This window comes from Pezoporus wallicus, unplaced genomic scaffold (assembly GCF_028554395.1).
Source record: "Pezoporus wallicus isolate ANWC-B61680 ecotype Strahan unplaced genomic scaffold, APGP_CSIRO_Pwel_v1 contig_6814, whole genome shotgun sequence".
Taxonomy (NCBI): domain Eukaryota; kingdom Metazoa; phylum Chordata; class Aves; order Psittaciformes; family Psittacidae; genus Pezoporus; species Pezoporus wallicus.
This window is the reverse complement of record NW_026639755.1, coordinates 2,492,926-2,519,178: the sequence shown is the minus strand read 5'-3', so window position 1 is coordinate 2,519,178 and position 26,253 is coordinate 2,492,926. Positions and strand designations below refer to the sequence as shown.

Below are 26,253 nucleotides of genomic sequence, written 5' to 3'. Positions count from 1 at the left end.
CATTAATAGGTGTCACTTTTCCTCTAACCTTCCCTTTCTCTCACTGCCACCAGTTACACGCAGAAAGAAACTCGTGTTGCTAGAGTGGAGAGGTATCTGTGGAGTACCTTTCCTCAGAGCACAAAATCTCACCGCAAGAGGCTAAATGAGTCATACATTAAATGTCATATAGGAAGACACTTGCCTCCAAGAGGAGCCTCGAAGCAACATCCAACTCCAACTGCACAAGCCGCCACCAGGAGGTCGAACTGCCTATGCACATTCTGGAACAGAGAGTGCAGCCAGAGAAGGGCATGCTGGGGTTAGAGGGAGCAAAGCCAGGGGGTTAGGATCCAGAACAATGAAACAAAGCAACAGCCAGCAGCAGACTCAGCCATTGCTATTACCAACAGCAGGCTCTACATTTAGTGCAGTCTTTAGTTCTGTCAGCTGGTCTTCAGCAGCGACATCTGGTCCTGATGACAGGACAGCAGAAAGGATCTACTCAAGGAGAAGAGCATCTCTCATTGTTGTATTACACAGCCAGTTTCTGCTAAGAGTCTATGTAAAGCAGTTTCTACATGTAGCTATATATGTAGTGAATGGATTTTTTTATACAGCTAGTCAATACAGTGATCAGCCTGCAGAGGCTGTTCTGTGACAGCACAAGCCCAGAGACAGTGTCAGTGTCTATAATTAGCAATGCTGTATAAATTTGGCTTAAAGACAAACTGATCTTTGCCTGCAGCTACTTTTTTATACAAAGATGACAGTGCATAAGTATCAGCATCATGAGACTGAAAACTTGTTAAATGCGTATTCCTAACCATCCTCTGTGTAACTGGTAGGTAACACTGGTGGTCTTATTTGACTGTGTATCTGGCTTCTTAATACCATTTTTTTTGGCTTGTATTTTACTGTTTTATAGGGTAAGGTGAACTTCAATCCGTATGTTTCCTTTTTGGTTTGTGGCCTACCAACACTATCCTATGTGTCTTAGGAGTTCAACCTGTATGCAGAAACATGTGCCTTACCTCATACACACCACAGAAGATTGACATGAACTTGCTGAGTACTGCAGCACAGATACTGGCAATATGCACAAAAGGACCCTGGAAGAGAAGAAGAGGAAGAAATCAGAGAGGGTTACCATCTGGTTACTGACAAGCACTTAGCCATTGCAGATCTCAAATTTCTCCTTGGCCATCTCAGCCACTCCTCCAATCATTGGTTTTTATCCCTCTAAAATACTACCTGACTTAATTTCTTTGATGTTTTCTATATCAAGCCTTTCTAACTAGAAGGAAAAATGGCCAACGTAAGACAAGTGTTGCTGGAAAGAGCAGAGCTCTGGAGAAGAATGGCAGCAAAACAAATAAAACATTTATAGAATCTTCTTCCACAGACAACTCGTAGAATCCCAGACTGGTTTGGGTTGGAAAGGACCTTAAAGCTCATCCAGTTCCAGCCCCCTGCCATGGACAGGGACACCTTCCACTAGAGCAGGTTGCTCCAAGCCCATTCTATCCTGGCTTTGAACACTGCCAGGGATGGGGCAACCACAGCTTCTCTGGGCAACCTGTTCCAGTGCCTAACAACTCAGCATGATATCTAATTTAAATCTTCCTTCATTCAGTTTAAAGACATTCTCCCTTGTCCTATCACTACATGCCCTTGCAAAATGTCCCCCTCCAGCCTTCTTGTAGACTCTTTTGCTATTGGAAGGCTGCAATAAGGTCTCTGTGGAGCCTTCTCCTCTCCAGGCTGAACAACTCCAGCTCTCTCAGCCTGTCTCCATAGGAGAGGTTCTCCAGCCCTTTGATCATCTTCATGGCCTCTTCTAGACTTGCTTCAATAGGTCCACATCCCTCTTGTGTTTGGAGCCCCAAAACCGAATGCAGTATTCCAGGTGGGGTCTCATGAGAGAGGTGATGCAGCCCAGGATACAGTTGGCTTTCGTCCCACCTTCCAAATTCTGGCCCCTACTGCACATGAAAACAGCAATATTTACCTCTTTCCCCACAGGCATGCCACTTCCAAGCCCAGCTGTGAGGCCCACAGCTTTGGCCACAAAAGCTTTGAGAGTGAGATATTCCTTGAGCACCACTCCCCTCATAATGGTCTTTAGCTCTGGTATCCCAGACCCTGAAAACAACAGGAGAGCAGGGCATGAACAAAATCCCCAGACAAATGGAGTAAGACAAAGGAGACAGACAGAAACAGATCTTGCCATGCCTTCTGCCCTCACCAACAGCCTGTGGAGAGACGAGGTGGCAGAAAATGGCCGCAAACAGAATAAGAACAAGTGGGTATGTGACCCACACCAGATACTGCATAGGAACATTCGGGTGCAGCTCTCTGTACATCCACTTGTAGGCTGTAGGCACACAAAGAAAGAAGTTGTCAGTAACCACAGGTGCTCCAAACAGGTTGGCAGACATCAAAGAATCACACACTGGCTAAACCTGCCCATACTAAATCTCCCTGAGACATTATATCCTAAAGCCCTCATTTTCTAAGACAATCATTGACTCATTTTGAGTAAGAGTTCCCAAATAAAGCAGGCATTCTGCAGGAATGGAGAGAAGTGTCTCTCTATTCCTAGACACTACTAATACCTGTGCCCAAATGTGGCATAGGAAGAGGTTATGTGCAGTTGTATGGATGAATCACTGTACAGGGTCCTTTCATTTGGCAGCCTGTAGGCCTTACGTGGGTCCTGAAGGACAATAAAGTGGTCCACCAATAGCTAGTGCCTTCTCCTCCGTCTCAATCCCATGAAAAATCATTCCTTCATAAAAACTACCTTAAAAGCTCTGATTATGATTTGTCTTTTAGAGCAGCTATGGGGCATTAAGGGAGCTGTGCCAAGTGTTAAAACAGCAGTGGTTCCATTGCTCAGCCAGGAACAACAGCACAAGCTGCTGAGAATCCAAATTGAACTGATGCTCCTGTGCAGTTCATCTCCTTTACCTGAGCTGGCTCCCCACACAGCAGGAGGCTGGGATTTGGCAGAGGGAAAGAAATACCCAAAGGACTCAGCTGCGGGGAGTATAAAGGACAGGGGCTCTCTGACACTATTAGGGCAAGCCAGATGCCTGGCAGATGTGGGAGCTCTAGGTGGAGGAACACTGGGGTGAAGGAGTATTGGAGCCTTGAGAAACTGCAGCGTTCAGTGGACATCAGCAGCCAAGAACACCGAGAGGAAAGGGCTGGAGTGTGTGCGCAGGTCAGGACTGGGGCACTGAGGGTAAGGGCAAAGAAATAGTGCAGTTACCAGGATGTGGGCAATGCGGTGTGTGCATGTGTGCATTGAGATGGTGGAAAAGGGAGCTGAAAGATCTTGTAACTGTTACGGCTGCAGATAGCAATTAGGAGTTCGCTGTGGAAAAAGCCAAAGGAGGGAGCAGTACATGGCCAGGTAGCAGAAAACTGCAGGGCAGTGTATAAATAAATATTGGAAAGAACAATAATGAGGTTAAAAGCAGAAATAGTGTCTGGAGGGCACCTAAGAACCCTTTCCCCTCCCCACTCCTCATGTGCTCAATACCCCTGGGAAGGATGTGGACTATTATAATAGGAAGGACCACAGTGCCACTTCCCTGTGTCCCTACATATTCAAGGGAGCAGGAGGGAAAGGGAGTAAAAATAGTGATTTGTCCTTGACTCCTCATACACATATCCTTTGTTTCTGCCTGCTCGCTTCCAAATTTGCTCCTGCCATCCCTTTAAAGAACCTCTCCCTAGTTAACCTTTTCTCCCCTGTGTTGCAAGTACTTCAAGGGGCACTTGCACCATAGGCAGCAAGGGGTGAGGATGGGAACACTGATGTTAAAGGAGGAATAACAATGTCACTGGGCTTTGTAGTCTTGTTTACAGTGCTTTTGCAGCACCTGAATGGGACCCACCCTGTAGGCTCTTCGCACTGGCATAATCCATTCCCCAGCTCACCAACGCCATGACCAGACCCAACAGAATCAAGAAAATCCAGTCCTCTCCAAGCTTCCTGGTAACGTATTTCTGGATGCGTCTAGCACAGTCTGCGGAGGGAAGAGTGAATCAGAAACACTGAGGGCACACAGATGAAACAAGTCTCTCCTATGCCAAGAACTGACTACAATAAGGATTTATTTCGAAGCATCATGGGCTTTGTGTGGAAGAACTGGTACCCATCCTTCTCTTACACAGTCCTGCAAACTCTTATGCAGTTAAAAAGCCCCAAAACCACAGGGAGGAGTGAGGTGTGTGGGGGGAGAGGACAGACATGACACAGAGCAGAACTCAACATCTTTCCAAACAGATCTTGGCTCTTCCTAGGATGAAAGCTCACATGAAAAAGCCTTTTCAATCCACTGGGATTCCTTTTCCTTCCCTCCTTCTTCCCAATCACAATTTTCTTGTCTTTTAGCCCTGCTTAAATTCCATTTCTCTGCCTGGCCTACCCAGTATCTGGACATAGGGTAACGAAAGATGAATTGTCCCTACCTTGACATTTGGAATAGTGCTCTTCTTTGATCTGCACTTGACTATCACGTTTCAGGGGTCTTTCATTGTTCCTTTGGACCTGCTTCTTATTCAGTAGTTTTGCTGCTTCCTTGTCTGCAAAGTCGGTTACCTGGTCTGTGTATTGGCCATAAAGCTAGGAGAGCAGAAAGCAAGAGAGATCAAAAGGAAAAGGTAAGGCAAAAAGCTCCTTCAGAAATCGCATCAAAGATGAAAAGGCAGATCGACTGCATTTCCTTTTTGGGGGTACAAGATACGATCACAGGCTATTAGTTGTTTTCTAACATCCTGAGAAAGAGCTGGCTGTGGTCTGAACAGACGGAGCAAGGCTTTCTGGGGGTAAAACAGAAGGTCAAAGAGTTCGCATGAGGTCTGCCACCCTCAGGGCTGTCCCATAGATTTCAGCAGCACTGTGAAACATCTCTGAAGGCTTGGAGAGGTATTACACTATCAAACAGGCTGCACGAATGTCCTGCATCTGTTCCTCCTGCTGCCAAGGAATGTTTAACAGGGCACACAGCCACTGCGGAGGAAAAGAAGCAGCATCAGCTCAGAAATATCACAGGGTACTGCACATCTCCTCCCGTTATTTACCCAATTCATCATGCTAACTCCTCACATATATCCAGCTCCTCTGAATTTCCTAGCTGTTTAATGTAGTCTTTGTCTTCAGCTGCTAATCTCGAAACGCACTTGGTTATATGCAATTCAAAACTAGCTACATGCGCTTACCAGTGACATTTCACACATGGATCTGTAGTAAACTTGGCAGTTGTGCTGTCTCGTCAACAAGATCTCAAGGGAGCTTCAAGGATCCTGCCTGTACCCCTGTAAAGAGCAGCTATCCTACCTCACTCCTTCATAGTATAGGTGGGGAAGGTGTGCATTTGAGAGGCAGAGAATAAACCCCTCCTCCTCACATGTCTTTCAGTGAACAAGCTTTGGCTTTACCTGAGTGAGGTCAGGCTACCACCTGATGACAGACACAGGAGAGATATAAAGCTCTACCATGCACTTAGGAGACATTTCTATTTGACAGCTTCGTGTCTCCTCCTTTCAAAGTAACATAGGAGATGTTGCTCCTCTTTCCTTGGGATCAAATAGGTTCAGAGACCCGGTGAAGGATCTACACTGGAAGGCATGTCTGGAAGTTTCTAGTCCAAGCCTTTGCTCACAGCATGCAAACTCCAAAGCCAGATCAGGTTACTCAAAACCTCGCCCAGACAGCTCCTGAACATTTCCAAGGGTGGAAATTCTCCAGCTCCTCTGAGCACCTGTTTCAGTGCTCTAGCAGTTCTTGTTTCCACGTAACAGATATGACTGAAGTAATAAGTAGTTTATTTATTTGCATATATTCTTCAAGAGACACTCGAACCATGTGCTCCCGTCAAAAACCCTACTGTGTGTTCTGTGAAAACAAAACCATCTAGGCTTCATTAAATCATCCTATTCTTAAGGTGGCTTACCTGCTGACTCTTAAACAAAGAGCTCCTATCTGAATGCATTCTTCCATTCACCACTGCACTGGAAGCTGACACAGTTAATGTAATTATTAGCCATATGATTATCAGCATACTCTAGGCAAATTACACAATATGCATACTGTGCAGGGAGGAATGACCATGCTATCACTCTCATAATACAGACAGGGCAGTGAAACATCAGCCTGAAGAACTTTGTATACAAGGTAAGCTGTCAAATATAGAATGCAGTCCTAAATAGTAGACTGCTCCTTCTTTCTCTCTCACTGTGCCTATTTCACCCAGAAATGCCAAGTACTAGCAGATTTTAGACAAATGCATCTTCACATCACCTCAGCTAATGTGTCACTGTCTTTACATGGTCATCAAATGCAGCTTAATCCAAACTATGAACTCAAGCCTGTGCCAGGTATGATGCTCAAATTAGTCTTGCATCTGCCCAGATGGAACAGCATGACAGTATAAAAGTATGAAAGGTAAAAGTCCTCATACAGTATCCTTATTCACTATCTGGCTGGAAAATGATGCACTCAGGATGCAGGAACAAAGGAGTTAGTTGTTTTGTCAGGCACAAAAATGAAGGTTCTGTCCTGGAGAACGAGTTAGCCTCAATACAACACGCTTCATACACTGCTTTTGCTTCTCCAAGACTCTGGCAGTATTTAAAATGGTAGGAGATTGTGGGACAGAAAGAATCCAGAAACCAAAGGATGACCTTAAAGCAAAATGAGGTTAGGCAAGAAACATCTACTCTGTTAGAAGGCATGTAAACCTAAAAATATAACACAGTAGGACTTAGACTGTTCCTTCTTCTGATGCTCCTTCTCTAACACAAGGAACAGAGCGTTTCTGAGCACCATCAGAACTGGGGAGAACTGCAAAAGGTATCAATTACCACCTCAAAGGCTGTGCCAGGAAAGGTACTATCAAGCCTAGCTTGGCTAAATGCTGAGTGAGACCACGGTACTGGTGCCAAACCAGCTGAAGGGGGGGGGAAGCGGTGGGTGGTGTGTGGAAACAGAAACCATTCAGGGACAAAGTGCAAGCAGGGTGATGTTCCCGTTCAGGGAGGACTCGTTTCTTAGTGTTTGAGCCGGGTTTGAGAAATAAAAAAAGATGGGAAAGTTTCATTGAGTAACAGAGGAAAAACTGCACAGGATCCCCAGGGAAAAACATGTGTACAGCATTACAACCTCAGCGCTTCCCTGGGAGCTGGTTTCTGAGTGCTCAGCACCTACATAAAACTGCCCTTCTTTCACAGTCCAAAGCCTAAGCGATTCCCCATGCCATTTGGACTCAACAATGTGCTCTCCACAGCAAACTCCAGCCCTGAAATCCCTTCCCACAGCACTGTCAGTGCATGCTTTTAATCTACTGCTTCTGGCCATTGAGGCACCCTAGGGCTCTACTGCTCATCGCTCTCACTCTTTCCTTGTAGCCATCCTGCTGTTCCTGAAATTACCTTCCCAGATATTTTTTTTCCTATGGATCACAAAACCCATATAGCCATGAAGGTCCTGAAGGTGAAACCTTTGTAAGTCAGCTTTTTCAATGTCAGGTAAAAGTCTAGGCTCAACTTCTCAGACACAGAGCCAAAGAGATACCTGTGAGGGGCAGGGGCAAGCAACGAAACAATACTTCTTCCTGAAGAACAGAAGGCAAAGGGGAGATCTGGCTTGGGCCAGAGACCTCCAGAGGCCTCTCCCACCTACATCCTTCTGTGAGCCTGTTATTTGATATTACTGTACTGCCTAATTCCTTGTAATAACACATCCCTCCCACTACGCCCATCTGTGTATTGCTGGATGAGCTCTCTGCCATGAACACCCTTTCTTAAAGCCACGAATAACACAGCTTCTGAATACTTCACCAGCTGTAGCTGCTTCCTCAGGCAGCAAGAACACAACACAAAGTCCTACAGTGCATGATAAAGTATATTTTTGCCAATGCATATTATGTCATCTATCATATATCTATCTTTCATCTTCATTGTAAAAAATTATGTATATATTACTATTATTATACTATTATTAATATTTTATTATCTATTAACCACTATATGTTTTTTGACCAACAGTTCTTTGAAGGTCCCAGGCCAAAGACCAAGATTTCACTGTTCTGGGGCTTGTGTAAACTATACCAAAGCACACAGCCAGTCTAAAATAGCTTCTAACCTACATATAAAACAGAAGGCAACAGCTAGCAGAAGGGCACAACTGAATCAAAATCTCTCTCTGCCAACTCTTTTTACACATGACAGTGGGGAAGGAAATCTTAATGGTTACTCTGCATGGAAATGGATAATAACAAGTGCAACAAATTGTTTTTCATGCTAATGATGCAAGCATGCATGTTTGTACAAGATGGACATTAGAAGGCATATTTATACTTTATCTGCATGTGCATGAATGGCTAGCAAAATATACATATGTACAGCAAGCCTGTTTATGTCAGAGTGTGTCTGCATACAAAGTTTCATACATAAACATACATGCACATGTGTACGTGATTGTTTGTATAAAAGTATTTCTAGGGCATATTTTTCATACAGTAAATCTAATTTTCATATCATAAATTCTTTTTTATATAGTAAATTTTCATATAGTAAATCTACAGATAGAGCTGTCTTGACTTTTAGATTGCAAACTGTGTTTATAAATGTTTATGAATTGCTTGGGGGCACTACTGCCTGAAGATATGCATGGGAATATGCATTTGATGATGTGCCCATTTGTGCATGAGGCTGTCTACCTACAGGCACTGACCAGCATGCCTCTGAAGACAGAGCAAGAAAGGTAGAAAGAGCACAGAGATGGGTTATATTGCCTCACTGTGTCATTTGTGCCTGTTGCAATGTGGCACATGTAATTTCCATTGGGATATTTATCTATTGGAAGAGGTTTTCTTGGTGGCAAACGTGGCTTTTTTCCTATCACTAAATCACAAAAGTCTTCAGGAGATGATTAATGGATCCCCTCCCTCATCTCCTGATTGTTCACCTAAGTATTCATGTAAAGGGCTTTCTATTGACGTAAGGAGAAACATCCACTCTATATGAATATCACATTCATATGTTCTCTTTCACCCTTTGCCTCGATCCTTCATTGCTCTAAAGCCCCCTTAGGTAAGCTTAGTCTGAGCAGAGTGGTAGGAAATAAGACACCAGGACTCTGCTGCAAGACCTTCCCTTTGCAAGAGGCTGTTCCAGAAGAAGAGGTAGAGGAGATACAGAGGATAACAGAACAAGAAGCCATAGGCAGAGTATGTTTTCTGAACCACGGCTTGTATGAACTAGAGCAAGAGTCAGGTCAGGTTTAAGGGTTAAAAAATCCTCACTTAACAGCTCTCCTGAGAATTACCAAAACTATCAAAATACATTCACGGGTCTGTGACCATGAAGTGCTTTTTGGTCAGAGAAAAGTGAGAACAGAGCTCTGCATCACTTTGTCTATACACCTGTGCAGATAGATACCCATCCATATACATCACTGTTCTGCTTGTTTTTACTCCTTTACTGTACTTAATATCACTCTCCATGCAGCTGTGATTTCTCATCTGCATTAACAGACTGCATGATTTTCCCAATCCCAGCTTGTCCACTCTAACTCTTCGTGTCCATGGCAGGTGAAAATGACCCCTGACTCAAAATGCTGACAGCACTCATCGATGTAGTTACAACCATGGAAGCCAGCAAGCGAAGGGAAGAGGTGGTAGGATTGGGAACGGACCAGCACCGTCCTGGGAACCCCAAGAGCCTACGTCATCCCTGGAAGACCTGTGCTGCCACAAACGTCCCAGTTGTCCAGCCCTACCTGTGGGTAGCTGAGGGAGTTCTCCAGGCAGTGCAGGTCGTCCCCTGTCCCCCTGGCCTCATGTCCTGCCTCCACAGGTATCCCGTAACGGGTGCATTTCTCAAAGCAGACATGGTTGTATTGCGGAGTGCCCCCCCACAAAGCTGACTTCGATCTGGGCTCCTGCGTCATGGTCTCTGAGCCTTCCATGCCTCTACTCTTCCTCACGCTCAGTTGTCACAGAGCTGTTGCTCTGAGCCTTACCTAGAACCACCTCATGTTCTGGCCAAGTGCATGGCCTCCACACTTAATTCTGCTCCCTCTCTTCCTTCTTTCTCTCCTCAGACCACCCTGATTTGTCCTCTTGCTGCACTCACTTTCTCTCTGCCCCTCCTCCTCCTTATGCTTCTCTCACTTTCTCCCCTTCCTACCCAAAGGCAGTGATTGCAGGGTTCAACTATATTTATAGCAACCTTCTTCTGCCACATGATCTCAGCAAAAGGCACTAACTCTGCCGGGATTGAATATCAGGTGTGAGCAAGAGGGGAACTCCTGAAGGAGAGGGAAGAGGGGAGCGTGGAGGGGGGTGGAAAGAAGGTGATAAGACAGACCTAGAAGTACAGAGACAGAAAGCAGACAGGAGGAGGCAGAAATGATTGTTCAGGAGATCTCTTCACTCACACTTCCCTATTCTGAGCAAGCCATATTTGCAATGAGAACGAAATTCAGTGGGCTTCCTCATTCTCTCCCCAGATATCAGGTGTCCGAAAGACTGACAATCATAAAGATGCCAGCAACTACGATGAGATAGAACAAGATGGGTGCACGCTCAATGTCCCAACTTTTCCAAGTCCACGATCCACAAGAGAAGCAGCAAGTCCTAATGGAGAAGTCGGGCATCCCTGTAAACTGTTGGGCATTACAGCTTAAACTCAGCCTTTCCATGTGCCCTTATGGGGAATACTTGACACATTTGGAGAATGTTATCAAACTGCTCTGTGCATATTCAGTCATGGGTATATAGAGAAGTGTATTCTTCTTGATGCTCACTTTTCCACAGGCTAAAGCATTCAACAGCTTTTCCTCTCCACTATGGCACGTGTTTCTTGGCCAGGCAAAAAAAAGCAATGAGCTCAGCCAACACCAGTGACCTACCAACCAGTGACAGGAATGAAAAGCATGTTCCAAAACATCGTCTAGGGATAGCTCCCAGTACTGTCAGTGTGCTGCCTGTAACTATATGTCTTCTGATGCCTATTAAACTACAGTGAGCTTTGAGTTCAAGATCCTAGAAACTGTGTACAAGAAGACCCTGCATGCCTCAGAATCACTAAATAGCTGCTATTAACTCCTTCTTCCTCCTCTTGTACACTATCACCTCTCTAGAATAATGGTTTCCAAGCTTCTCACACTGCAGGATAAGAGATTTGGAGGCTGCATGGGGCAGAGGCAGGCCAAACACCCTTCTCTGGCATCCAGAACAGTAGTCTCGCTATTTCATTTTGCAGACCCCTGTAAAACATTTCACCGGGAGGCTCTCTCAGGATGCGTGGTCCTTCAGAATGGGGTACAAAGAAAGGCTCCGAGAGGAGGCCTTGGGTGATATGGTTTAGCATGAGGTGTCCCTGCCCATGGCAGGGGGGTTTGAACTATATTATCTTAAGGTCCTTTCCAACCCTAACTATTCTATGATTCTATGATTTCCTCCATAAACCACCTCCCTACCTCCTACAATGTTTCTGCTAACAATATCTATATGGCTATCCATTAGCAATAATATCTATATGAATATTGCTACTCTGTCCAATACACACGTGGTGGCAGGCCAGGCAAGCCCTGAGTAGTTACAAAAGCAGTATCAGAGCTGCCTCACCAGCAGTCACTTTGCTGTCAATAAGCAATGTTTCCTGGAGGAAGACTGTGGCACAGCAGTAGGAGAAAACTTGTAATGAACCACCTTAAAGAAGAGTTTCTAAGTGGCTGTGTCTAGGAAATGAGAAAACAGCATTCTGATACCCTCTTAGGTTTCCCTCCTAAAGGGTTTTATTCCCTCATAAAGGTTCCCAATTTATTGAGATGCTTTTGGAAGACCAGTGTCATTATGGCTTACATAGATATCATGCATAGCATATACAATACAGCGTAGAAAATACATAAAAATACATAGAATATAAGTGTACATCATGTACAGGAAACCTAAAAACCAACCACAGTAAGCCCCAGCAAACATCAAAGCTGTAACACAGAACCACATCTCCAGTTATGTTTACTGGAGGTGAACACTCATGATCACAGCTACTGGAGAAAACTAATGGGAACCTTTAGCCAAAGGTGCACTCTTCTAGCTCTTGTTTATCCAGAGGCAGAAGAACAGCACATCACAAACTGCTTCAGTTTCAAGAAGAACCCCCTACTGCCAGCTAATCAAACTCCACTGTTTTGTATGATACTGGTGTGGAATTCCCATGGAAAATAATGAGAAGATGACCCTGAAAGTTTGGGGTTTTTCCAAGAACTGGCCCCTCTCAGCCTCCAAACTGGCCCCAGCCTCACTCACCTCATCAATGAAAGCATGAAGGGCACAAGGCCAATGTTCACCACATGGCTCTAGATGCTACTCAAAACCAGCAGCCTTTACTATCCTCATGAGGAAGACAGCCCATAAAACCCCTGCACCTTCAGCTGTACTTTCCACAACATAATACACCTCATCCAGTGCACCACACGGTAGACTGATAACTATACAGGTGAAACAGTGGCACATGCATACACTCCAAGGACCTAGCTCAAAGGACATCTGCAGCTAAGGACCATGGGGGAGAGCACTTCTCATCAAACAATCTCTATACCTCTGATCTCTCTACCCAGATATTTCTCCCAAGGAGAAGACTGAGAAATGAAATTCACCATTCTAGTGCATAACAAAAATACATGACATCTGTAGAGATACCGGACAAATGAGACATCAGCAAACACAAACCTTTGGTTGGTAACATTTGGGTCTTCCTTACATTTCAGACTTTTCCTATTTTTAGAGCAAATGCTATAAACTACTTATATGAACTCCATCACTGCCAAGTACTAGCTGCTGACCGTACTAGTTTGCCCTCTCCATTTGTCTCAGCTGAGAAAAATAATACCAATATAAAAATTATAGCACAGATATGTTATCAGTACCATTTTTAAATTCCTGATTTATTATCAAAGTTAAACTAGTAAATTTTGTACAGTTTTGATTAAGCTTCCTATTTTTCCTCTCATTGCCACATCCAAATGCAGATACCCACACGAAACCACCTAACCCTCCTACACAAGGGATCTTGCCTGCTTGCCATAAAACAAACCCTGGTAGTAACATGAGAAGGTGAAAAGAGGGAAGATAGTAGTTCTCTTGGCACCTGAATAATAAATCCATCACAAACGAGGGCAAACCAATTCCCCTGCAGTGATAACCTTTCCTGTTATCACTGGCTGCTGACACAGGGATGATGACAGTGAGAGTCAGCATGGCATTTATTGGACTCCCTCCCTCTTTTATCAGCCCCCTGCTTTGACTTGTAGGAAAGTGCTGGGGGAAGGGAAGAACTTCATCAAGCAAGTGCATCCAGGCTGAATTACTGGGTCATTTTGGTATGAAGGCTACAGGAAGTCTTTTCTCTGTGGAACTCTTTACGCTAAAGCTTCTGTATACTTAATCTGCAAGAGCCTATTTTGACTGTCACAAAGGGAAAAAGGTGCCATGAGGGTGCAATAATTACCAGCTTGTCACAGAGACAGGTATTTCAAGCCCAGATCAGCCAGCAGAAGGAAGTGCAGAAGGTGCCCCACAAATGGCATTGTGTCCCAGGGCTGACATTTAATGTCTATGCCACCTAAATATATTATACCTGGAACAGGAATCCAGGGAGCGCCGACATATCAACATTAGAAGCTACTGACCGAAGTTAGGGGTGGTGAAAGGATAATGGGCTAATAAAAAGAAGGTGTAGAGGTTAAATGATGGGAACTGTTCCAACATGCATTTAACTTGAGAACTGAAATAAGTTCTAGAAACTGCTAACTCAGATTGCTCATGGGAGATCACTGATTTTTGGATGTCATGTTTGTATGTTTAATAACATCGCTCACAGTCTTGCTCAAGTGCATTGTGTGGTGTTCATAGTAAGCAGAAAGCACTGAGAGTATTTGCTGCCCCTGGTCTGGAGTATAACTCAATTTTTTCCTATCTATATCAGTGCTGTATTCTGATCCACGAGCAGGGTTATGTCTGTGGCACAGTTTGATAGGGATCAGTCAGAAAACAAGAACAAAAGCAGAGATGGTCCTTGTGAAACTTCTCAAATCCCACTCCCTCTGCTGCTTGTCCCTGCTTCAGAAGAGCCACTGCTCCCAGCCAGGTGCACTGGCTGGGCCAGGGACCTTTACATAGCAGGAAATGTCCCACTCCACAGGCTTTTGGGCACTACAAGGACCACAGGCTCACACAAGCCTTCAGGCTCCTCAGACCCATCATGCTGAGGGACAAGCTGTGACACCAGCTGAAGACCTGTTCCGCTGGGGACAAGATGCGGCTGACCCTGCCATAGAATCATAGAATAGTTAGGGTTGGAAAGGACCTTAAGATCATCCAGTTCCAACCCCCTTGCCATGGGCAGGGACACCTTGCACTAAAGCATGTCACCCAAGGCTCTGTCCAACCTGGCCTTGAACACCGCTATGGCAGATTACAACCTCTTCTTCATAGCTCTATTCAAGGAGGGAAGGGGACCCTGGGAGCAGAGTGCTTCCCTGTAACATGGGGACTATAGCTCTGGCTTGAGCAGTGATGCTGGTGGTATCACTGGCACCACCGCTGCTGGCCAGAAGATCCCTCACCCCCTTCTCTCTCTCTCTCTCCAAGTGAAACGGCTCGAAATCCTGCCATTAAAGCCCATGAGATGGAGTTAAGGAGCACTCTCATTGCAGGAGGGTTCTCCATTGTGTTAGCTGCAGGAGACTTTCACCTTGGCAATTTAACTGTACTTCAAGGCATTACCATTTGGACAGACATGCCTGTCTATACAATTTCATACTGAGTTTTGTCACACTGATCATTACAACCCTGTCCTCTCTTGACCTATAGTCTTGAATGCTAGGGAACATAATCGTTGTACTAAACTAGCTGCTGCACATTCAGATCTGCTTGGAAGTGCATTAATGCATTTAATATCTGTGCTCTGACACCAGGTCTGCAATGTCATTTTTATCAGGATGCCTTCCTCAGCAGTACCAGCCCACAGGAGTGTCTGGCCTTGGCTGTGGATTTCTGCTCTGCTCCTAGAGCTGCATTGGAAATAGCAGGCAGATTTCATTGGTCAGCTCTCCCTAAAGGAGACCTGGTACCACCTTCAACCAGACAGGAATGCTTCTTTCACCTACATCCAAGTGCAAGAGATAAGGCTGAGCAACTCCTGACTAAACAGAATCTGCATCTTGCACTGGAACATCTCCCAGGCAGCATCTGACACTGAACTGTCATCCCTTCCATACAACCATCCACTCTGTGAGGGCTGCTGTCACTTCTTGCTGGCCTACTGGCCATTGTAACGTGAGCATAGTAGGACCTGTGAAAAGACAGGACCAAAGACCTTGGGAATGGTATGTGCCTGGCTACCCTGCCATAACTACACACAGAGACAGCTGCCAGCAGTAGGATGCGGCAACAGAGCAACTGTACTGGTTTTGGAGCTGGGTGACTGTCTTGCGATCCATCTTTCTAAGTAAGTGTTTGGAGATGTAGGATAAAAGCTGTAGGATTTGGAAGTTTACTTGTCCTAGACTGTTCTGGTTTGGTTTTTTATTCCCCTGGTCATTCATGCAGCTTCTTTGGGAGACTGATCATACCACACATTCCTTTTACAACCTGAAGGAAAAGAGGGTTCCAGGAAACATAGAATCTGAATCCTGGCAGGGAACAGCCAGGATTTTAAGGATCATTTTAAGGATCTGAAGCAGATGAAAGAAGGACTGAGGGTTATTTGGACCTGTTCTCTTTAGATACCACTATGGTGTTCTTCAGTAACCCAGATCTTCTGGAAATGTTTCATTTTTTTTGGTCATGTCTCTTGATTAAAAAGCTTCTTCCTTTTATATGGGTTTCTCTTTGATCTATTCTAGTGGATTGCTTTTGATCCTTGTTGGAATATCGACTCCAAGCACACTGTGGTCACTAAGAAGTGCTGGTTTCAATGAAGTTGTGAAACTGTTTAGCACGGTATCTAGTCATAACATTTTGTGCACTTCCAGCTTACTATTCCACAATCACCAATTGCATCTACTTCCCACCCAGTGACAAGCCTATATGGGGGTCATGGCAGTTCTTTGGTACTGTTGTTTCTTGCCCTAGCTGGCTCTCTGATCTCAATCAACATACGAGTTTTGCAATCTGGGTTCAGAGGCTGGTGACACAGATCCAACACTATCCCATTCCTACTTAGGTCTGAAATGTCAACATATTTGGATGCCGAGTTCGTTAGTTTGATCCAGATTCTCATTAGCACATAGTACTACTCCATCACTAGTATGCTTTACCTTATCTTTAAGCAGATCTTTTACGCTGGTATTACAATTTCCCATTGATTGTCTACCACAAAGATTTTAAAATGCCTGCTGTATCTTCTGTTACAACAAGAGACTGGTCCTACATGTTATTTTTCATAATTCTAGCATTTGCATACAGGTAAGTATACCACTACTTTGATCCCTGGTTTGGTATTCTATTTAAATTGAACCATTTTTGCTTCCTCTGTTCAACTGTTCAAAGACTTTGATCTGCCCTGCACTTGAAAATACAGGATTTCTGTAACTTCCCTATCCTTCCTAGAAATGCAGAAAATACACTTGTTTGTATTCTTTTTATACGCTTTATATACTATAAAGAAAATATACTTCATAGTTTTGTAAATGCAGAAAATTGCACCTGTTATTTTCTCCTAAGTCTTCAATCTGACAGTGTACTGACAACCTCCTTAACGTTCACCATCAGAAGCCTGATTCCTGCAGCTCGTCTCTCCCTCCTGCACAAAGTCACTCTTTATAATAGGTGTGCCAGAGTATCCTCAGGTGTTTTGTTAATACATTACACTAACATTATACTATGTACTTGCTATAAGGTTCTCAGGTTCTATAAGCTATTGGAAATTAGATGGCTGAGTAGAATATAAACCAAACAAGACTGGAAGAAACAGCACATTAAGAAACAATAAGCAAGCGATACTTGGATAATCTCTTACTACCAGCTGAATACATGAATTCTCTCATTTCCTTTCCTTTCCTTTCCCTGGACAGGCACTTTTGAAGGAAAAGGTCAATTGAGTACTTGTCCAACCCTGGGGTTCTGCTCCCTAAGATGTTGCTGAGATGAAGATGGCGGGCAGTTCTCACAAGGGTTGATCCAGGAGGGCACATCGGGCAGTTGTTAGCACTGTATCACAAGTTTAAGCTGTTGTAAATCATGTTTCAGGGGTAGTGTTTCTTTAATATGTTTATGCCTATGCATAGCCTATTTAGAATTTGATCAGTTTCACACAGTGATGGAACAATAAAAGTGATGACAGTGGGTAGCTCAGGTCTAGAACCGAATGGAAATTGAAAAGTACTACACAGGAGGACTACTTCTTGCAGATAGTCTGACTCTTTCTTTGGGTTTACAGTGAAGGACTACTAGTCAGACTGGAATAGCCCATGCTACCCAAGGCCTACACAGAAGAGGCTGCCTGTCACATTCTGTACCCACTTAATTAAAAGCCAGTAATGTTTCAGACCTTACATTTCTTAGTCTCCCTTATTCCTCATTTCCAAACAGGGTCAAGTTTGGTCTTTTATCTTTTGGTATGAGTGCAGTTAAAAAGAGAAAAACAGAAACCAAAAAGGAACTCTTTCGGGGTCACGGGGTAAAAGCAGATCAGACTGCTTCTGAAAGGTACAGAAGAAGCTGTGTTAAAGAACAGAGAACACACAGTAGTTCAAGAGTTTTCAGTGTTGGCCTGAACCTTCACAGCTGCCTCAGAACTGTGAGCAGCATCCAGAAAGGACACTCACATTCCCTTTCTTGCACCAGCTCTGTCTGCCCTTAGCATTGTGAAGGTAAACTGATGGAAAAGCATTCATATCTTTATGTGATTAACTGCTCAGTACCATGCTCTGAATGAGTTCAGCATGGGTCACACTAGCAGCATTTAAGTAAGAAGCTGTTACATGTGGTGGGCAATAGATCATCTCAGCTACAGCATAGACATTCACATAAAGCACTAAAACATGCGCTTACAGGAAAGGGGAACTTTACTTAGCCCTTCCTTATCTTCCCAACAGAAAGATTTCCATGTACCTGTGGAATGAAGGTCCTACACCCTAATAGCTGTTTCTTCTGCCACTATAACATTGCACAGCTGTGCTGTGCTTGATCTTGCACTTGCCTTTACCATTCCTGGGAATCTTTAAGTAAACCTGCAGTTCTTCTACCCTATGGGGCTGGAGCATCATGGATTTCCAATTAGTGGAACAGTGCCTTGTTCTCTACCACTGATAATAAACTTGATGTCAAGCGGTTCAATATCAAACACCTTTCTCGCCTGGAAAAGGGCTCACAGTTTGTCGGCAAGTTATTCAGAGGAGTGAAAACAAAGGCTGACTGTATAAGGACCTTAACAGGATGCCTGAGCAGTAAAATGACAGATGAAACAGCCACAATAAATGTAAAGTGATGACTGTGAGGAGGAACAGATGTTCTAGCTTTGCACACACAAGAATCGTCCAACTGTTACTATTTAAGCTGACTTTTACTGTTCAAGAATAAGGTCTTGGGGATAAACAAAGAGGTCACGGTAATGACTCCCTCAAGATTCTTCTAGAACCATGGGTTTAAAATGAGGAAAACAAGTCCAAATTAAATGCAACATGCACCTTGAGCGATACCTGCATTTCTGTTTTCCCTAATCTCAAAAAGAATAGAGTAGAACTTGAAGAGTTTCAGAGCATAGTCAAAATCATGGAATAGCTTCTGCATGAGGAACAGCTAAGAAGACTTGAACCTCCCAGGTTGGAAAGGGCAACAAGGGCTGAACATGAATAAGATCATGAGTGATACAGAGAAAGTGAACTGAGAAGGTTCAATTTGCTCTATCTTGGGATGTAGGCAGGGGGTTGGTCAGATAATATGCATCTTGTTCTATTAAAGTCAAAACTTTTCAGAACTTAGATCACAGAATGGTTTGGGTTGGAAAGGACCTTAAGATCACCCAATTCCAACTCCCTGCCGTGGGCAGGGAAGTCTCACACTAGACCATGTCACCCAAGGCTCTGTCCAGCCTGGCCTTAAACTCTGCCAGGGATGGGGCATTTACCTTTTCTTCGGGCATCCTGATCTCCAAGGATGCAAGTTCTGCAACCTCTCCAGGCAACCTGCGCCATTGTTCAATCACAGCAAAACCTCTTTTTCCTCATTGTCATACTGTATTTTAATTTGTGCCCATTCCATCTTGTCCTGTCACTGGGCAACACTGAGAAGAGTCTGGGTACATCATCTTCAGTGTTGCATCAGAGAACAAAATCCCCTTGAGCCTTCTCTTCCCCAGGCTAAAGAGTCCCAGGTCTCAGTCTTTCCTCATATGCGAGATGCACCAGTCTCTTCATGATCTTTGTGGCCCTTTGCTGAACTCTCTCCAGTAGCTCCATGTCTTTTGAAGTGGGGAGCTCAGAATTAGACACAGGACTCCAAACGTGGCATCGCCACAGCTAAGTGGATGGAAGGATCACCTCCTACAACCTCTGGCATCACTCCTCCTAATGCAGCCCAAGATACCATTAGCCTTCTTGGCAGCAAGGGCACACTGATGGCTCATGTTCAACTTGGTATCCCTCAGGTCCCCTAGAGCCTTTTATGCCAAGCTGCTTTCCAGCCAGTCAGTCCCCAGCGTGTACTGCATTGGATTCTTCCTCCTCGGGTGTAGGACTCTGTATTTCCCTTTGTTGAATTTCATAAGCTTCTTCTCTGCCCTTTCCTCCATCCTGTCAAGGTCTCTCTGAATGGCAATGCAACCCTTTGGTGTATTAACAGCTCACCCCAGGTTTGTATTATCTGCAAATTTACTCAGTTCTATCATCTAGATAATAAACAAAGAGGTTTTAATATTAGATCCAGTATTTGCCTTGCCATGCAAACAACCAGCAATTAGATCCGGTTCCCCAAGTAGTTCTAAGTCACTTAATAGTAAATTAAAACACTTTAAATAAGCAGGTTCTGATAAGGTAGTCTCCAGACTAAGCCTGTCCTCCTTCTGTGTCAACAAGGTGAGTTAACAGTTATCATCGTACCATGCAGGTATGCGGAAGCTGTTCTACGAATGCTAACAGCAGCAACTTTAGCAACAACTTTCTGGTACTTCACTAAAGCAATCATAAACAGAATAACTTATTTGTATGAAGTCTTTTTCTGCCAGCTTTGCTGCAGCATGCCCAGGTTCTTTGCTGTGATTTTGTGGAGATTCACAGCAGTAGTAGCCAGCTTTACCTTGAGGACTCGTATTTCCTGTACACTTCTGCATTGATGCATTATTTCTCATGCACTGTACTTTGTATGCCACCTGCTGTACAGCCTGGGCAGTAAATCTCTGTATTCCAGTTGCCCCTTTACTGCTGTTGACAATTTTACTAGCAACAGGTCTAACTTTCTGAAGTACCAGGAATGCTGGTACACAGCCATTCTACCCCAGCCCCAACTCTCCGCCTCCCAACTTGTCTGAAGTAATTTAACCTGATCTACTGCCAAATCAGCATGCAAGAATCAGCTGTTGAAACAATGAACTTACTTTGTCCATGTAAAAAAGCTTATAGCTTGCAGCTACCCTGCTAGGTTTCAAACAAGTGTGGGATTCCCCCTTCTGCCATCCCACAGCACAAAAGCAAGAGGTCTGTTTGCCCGGTGACTGGCTGATGGTTACAGAAGAGGAACACTACTGTGTGTACATTAGAGGGGAATGACTTTCAAGTCCCCAGGTGTTTGTACCATGCAGCCAGGGCAAGACCCTGTCACTGATTTCTGCAGTGTATTTCTGACAAGGCAAGGTATTAGTTCTGTGATCCCACCGATGGGAAGTGGGAAGAAAAATCAGTGCAGATCTTCAAATATGCCTATAGAACCGAGTCAGTAGATGTCAAAACAAGGGAAATAGATGGCAAGGTGGGTATAAGTGAATAGGAAGCCTTTAGCTTCAGTAGATATTAAATTCCAGTCTGACTTAAGGGAAGATGGGAATGAACCTCTTCTTTTCTCCTCTGTTTTTCCTATTGTCGTTATCAGCAGCCTTCAAATTGCCCTGTAGAGCTTGGCCCTGTATTCATCTGCCTGTTGTTCTCCCCAGCTTTGGAATCAGCAATAGAAATGATGCACAAGTGATCTTTCTCATGACCTCAGTTTTCCAGGTCTCTCCTCCCTTCTAACATTACATTGACAACATCTTCAAAAAGAAAAAGAGGAGAGGGAAGCTGTGGAGAATCCCCCCACTGCCTTGGGACAGCACAGGGAAAGGGTCACACGGGATATTTTTAGAACAGAATCCAATGGCAGTGATGTGAGGAAGGCACAGAGAAAAACACAGCTGTGAAACCGAACACTTGGCTTCATAGACACTGAAAGCAGGAACAGCAGAGAAACAAACTGAGAAGACACAGCAGAAGACAAGAGTGAGAAAAAGGTACGTGAGGGTAACAAGAGAATGGTAAAAGACTAAGAGGCAATGAACACCTGGGAAAGAAATGGCTAAAGAGAATATGGGAGAGAGATGCAAAAGACTGAGCCAGCAAGAGAAAAAATTAATGGAGTAGCCAAGTTACATAAATAAACAGAGATACTTTAAACACAGAAGGAATCAAAGGGCAAGAAATGGTCAGCTGACTCATCAGCACCCTTATGTAGATTATTTGTGACCTTGAAGTCTCACCAGGAACTACTCAGACTACCAGCTCTCCTCATCCCAAGGTATAAGGGCTTCGTAAGTAGCTTAGGTTTTGCATTGAGGCACTGCAATAGATTTTCTAAATCAGAGGAAAATAGAAGTCATTCCTACAGTCTTGGAAGCATCTCTCTTTTACTAACAGACCAGCATTCCTGGAGAGCAGTGATTGTTTTATGTATGAAACCTGATTACGTAGCATTAGTTTGGAAGTGCTCTCTGCTATTGTGCACTCAGTACACAAGAAAGAACTAACACGACTGACTACAGGGAGTGGACTGCGGTAATGATGATACTTGATAGGAGTATGCTCCTAAAGTTAGCATTTTAAGGCATCAATTGCTAAGGTACTCAAGTCCTCAAAGTGTCTGGGATCCACTTGAGGCAAGTACATCCAGAATTACAGTTGCTTGTTCACTTGCTACCTGATCTTTAAAATTCTTCATTTTTCTTGTCTTAGAAATAATTCATCCTTCAAGGTGAGTGATTCAGAATGTACTTAGTACCAATGCCTGGATTAGATCCAGCAACTAGTTGTTCTTGGTAACTAGCTGCTACTCTGCCTGTGATCCCTAAGAACTCAAGTATATATGTCCATTCTTGAAGAATTCCTACTTCTACATCCACCTCTTTAACAAAATATGTTGTAGCATAGTTGCCTCCTTATTATAAAGCTTATCAGGGATGCGGGTGACTTGAATTCAGCTGGAGAACTGGTTTTGGTTTATGCAAACACTTCAGGGATCAAACAGCTATCATTTATTAAATAATCTTGTCCTGTCCAGAAGCCATAAATACCTCTCAATGGCAAATATTTGGGATAAATTTATGGATAAATGAAGACCATGCATGCAGTACATCATCTTCCTTTCTCTCCTGAATACCTAGTAAGTAATGCACAAATACTTTGTCAAAGACTTGCCTTAGCACAAGTAATACGGATAACTTGACCTAATTAGTTGTCTTCCCATAAGCATTCAGAAAAACTGTCATTAAATACTCTAGCCAGTCTGATTCTAAACTAAAGAATCTAAACCTGAAAATTCTAGAGATTCATGAGTTTGTTACAGTTACAGAACAAATACAGCTGTTCTCCCCAAGGAGGACACTCACTATTGCTGCTGTCTCATGCTCTCTTCTTTACCACTGCTTTAGTTCAGGTTTTTGTTCCTTACAGTTCAGTGCCTCGTGCAATTTGATCAACTCCGAAACCAACTGAGTTTGAATTTTTTATCTAGAACCCAACTCTTGCTCTCCCTCCACAAACCTTACCTGTTTGTATACTGTGCAAACACACCACTGCAACCCCATTATGTCCTATATTGAGCCCAGTCTCAATGATCTACTGTTGTGCAACTTGATCTTGACACTCAGGCTGCTACCTTTTTGTATTGTACTACAGAAAGCTAGGCAAACAGAGATGAAATATTTCATAATCCAGCCTTTACACTGTAATGACTGGCTCCTTCAGCAATGTTAATACTTGACAAGTAATAAAGTATCCTTAGAAAACACTGCTGAGCTTGCGATGTGCTTATGTGGAGCACTAAGAAATCTACATTCATTACATAAGTCTGGATTCAAAATAGAGCTTTCAGTCATAAAGGGCTGTATGGTCACACAAAAGATCAATCAATTCTTCATTCATCTGTAAATCATACACAAGAGCAGGGCTCAGCAGCAGAAAATGATGGACTGAAAGCTATTCTCCTGGTCCTCACCTCAGCTTTCTGATCCCAAAAGCAACCCTACATTCCCCTTTGTAAACTAGATTCTATAAGAAGTCTCTCCATCTTTCTTTGCAGTATCTCAAAGAAGATGAGATTTCATATTTTCCTCAGACCAAAAGAGGCTTATTTGTCTCCAAACACTGCTACCAAAACTTTATACGCTCAGGTACAAACAGGCCACCACCCACTGTTACAGGCTTGGACTCCATTCATGCTGTTCCCTAAGCAACCTGGAGTGCATGATGCTAATTCTCACTTCAGTGACCACAGGACATGGCTTTTATTTTACCTCAGTTTGTTTGGAGAAGTGTGAGGACTCATGACACGCAATATATCTTAGTTCTCCTACTTGGCAGTAATCTCCTAAAGTACCAGAAAGGAGGGTCATAGCCTACATCCAAATACCCATAAACCAAAGCAGCGCAAGACCCCACTGGGGTATGCCCTAAAGATGCCCCAGAGCAACACGTTCTGGTGCTTTCACAGCACCTGTTAACACCCACCATAGCAGAATCCTAACCATGTCTTCTGGGAGCTGTAATGAAGGACAGGGAAAGGTTTCAGTGCCTTATCTGGAGTTATGTGTAAAAAGGAAACCCATTCAGAACCAGCAGTTACTTTTCTATACAGCTCTATTAGAGCAGGCACCCCTGCAGACTCAGCCCTGAGGCTCTCCAGTATTTTTTACCTTGTCTGGTGAATTCAGTGATGCAAATTTTTCACCCATGAGGATTAGGAACAATTTTCATACTGAGAAAAGGAGAATATGGCCTCATTTGCTCTTGGAGGAAGACACCACTGGGGTATGTGCTCAGGCAGGGCTCTCACAGATTCTTCCTCATGCAGTCAGGGGAGGATATTTGTAGGCAGATTTTTAGCCACTTAAGTAGAGAAGGGAACAGCCATCGTGTAGGAAACATTCTGTCTACAGGTATTGTACTCACCAGAGTTTGTTGGTATCGAAACGCTTTCGTTGGAGAGGCATCCCCAGTCATATCCCCAGGGACGTCCTGTGGAGCAGGGGTTGTTCAGAGCAACGTCTTCCCCGTCTGCTCTCCACAGCAAAATCATGGAGTGAAATGGACGCAAGGCTTCAGCTAAAATCCCAAAGAGCACCCTGAGAGAGAAGGTTATTGGTGAGGGAAAGGCAGAGAGGGAGAGTGTAACCAGAGACTCCCTGCCCCCTCCTGTTCAGTCTGTGCTTGGACACAGCAGCCGCTTCCCTGCTTTAATATCCCTCTGCTGCCCTGGCACCAGGACAACTCAGTAAATTAGTAGGAGGTAAAGTTTCCCTTTCCTCTCTCAGTATCATTCTTCACTGCATTTGGAAGGGTTCAACAGCAGGACCATAGGAAAACGGGGCTAATGACAGAGAGAGACTAGGGAAGAGGAGGATGAAAATAAAAACGACTAAAACTAGAGACAAGCATCCTGCAACTTGAGCAGGATTATTCCTACAAACTGTTTCAGGGACAACTTTGTGAAGTGTCAGAGTCTGAGGAGGTACGTTCTCCTAGCAGGCCTTGGAAAACTATTCCTTATATAAACTACATGGTGTCCTCACATTTAACATGATTCTTAAAGCATACCCATTACTGCTGATGCCCTGGCCACAGTATCTCACCACAAATCAACAGCCTTCCTCGTAGGCTTTGTACCTTCATGAACCTTCTCCCACTGGCATAACCAACCCTCGGAATCTTTTCCATAGAGAGTCAGAGAATGGTTGAAAGGGAGCTCTGGAGGTCATCTGGTCCAAGTCCCCTGCTCAAACAGAGCCACCTAGAACCAGTCACCTAAGATCATGTCCAGACGGCTTTTGAGTATCTGCAAAAATGAAGAAGATTCTGCAACCTCCCTGGGTAATCTGCCCGCACACTGCCTGTGATGGCAGTCAGTAACTTGGCTACAATCTCACCTCCACTTCTCTACATGTATAAACTGGGCATTCTAACTGCTCCGTGATGGAACATGAGGATACAACTCCATGTTTCGGACAAGCCAGTGGGCTCACTCCTCTCTCCTCCCCGAACCAGGGACACCTCTGTGGTTAAGATCTGCACCTCCAACTATGTTGGATGACACCGAGGTGGAAGTAAACTCCACAGTAAACTGGTAATAAACCAATTGGCTCAATTAATTCTTGGTTAGCCTTTGTATTTCAGTGCTAATGCAGTTAGCGGATTCATCAACAGCAATTCCAAATCTGTGTTTCTGCTGCTTCAGTAAACTGCACTATCTGTGAATCCATGAACCATGACAGTTCTTACTAAACATAACTGGACCTACAGTGCCCAACTGGTGGTGCTCAGAAACTAAGCCCAGCTGCAGCCAGCCCCTCTCTGATCTATGAGGGCTGCCTGAGATGCAACTACTGCTACTGCCTGAGACAGCAAGCCCAGGAATCAATGGTAATGAAGCAGATAACACAGATCACAGCTCTTTACAAACATCTGCTGGGTTTTCTTCCCCTCTGTTATCTGTAAAGCTTTTCAATCAGGGAAATTGCTAAATTCTGTGTACGTAGGTAAAGTAGACAGTTACTTAAGGTAACATCATGAGTCTTCTCCCATTAAATAAAGATGAGTTATGTAAGCGTATGAAAGGTGAAAACATTTCCCTTTTTAAGGTCATTCAGTCAAGGACCTTTTCAATGCAGAAGGAACTGATAAAGCCACAAACAAAGCCACATGGAGACCCAGACCTGAGAGACAAGGGATATGTTATCATGCCAAAGACCTCAGTCACTATTTTATGGACTATTAGAAAACTACACAGCTTT

The 26,253-nt window shown here is 44.0% G+C and overlaps 1 protein-coding gene across 1 annotated transcript in view; it reads right to left on the bottom strand.

Annotated features, from left to right (window-relative positions):
- CLCN1 (chloride voltage-gated channel 1) overlaps positions 1–10,185 on the bottom strand; it is a 35,997-nt gene extending 25,812 nt beyond the window's left edge. Inside the window, exons 1-7 of the mRNA XM_057416006.1 lie at positions 9,776–10,185; positions 4,465–4,618; positions 3,888–4,019; positions 2,228–2,356; positions 1,991–2,124; positions 1,014–1,091; positions 185–263 (exon numbers count right to left, since the gene is read on the bottom strand). Of these exons, the coding sequence (XP_057271989.1) occupies positions 185–263; positions 1,014–1,091; positions 1,991–2,124; positions 2,228–2,356; positions 3,888–4,019; positions 4,465–4,618; positions 9,776–9,964 (895 nt within the window). The 5' untranslated portion in view covers positions 9,965–10,185. The remainder of the gene's footprint in view (positions 1–184; positions 264–1,013; positions 1,092–1,990; positions 2,125–2,227; positions 2,357–3,887; positions 4,020–4,464; positions 4,619–9,775) is intronic.
- Positions 10,186–26,253: the final 16,068 nt, after the last annotated feature.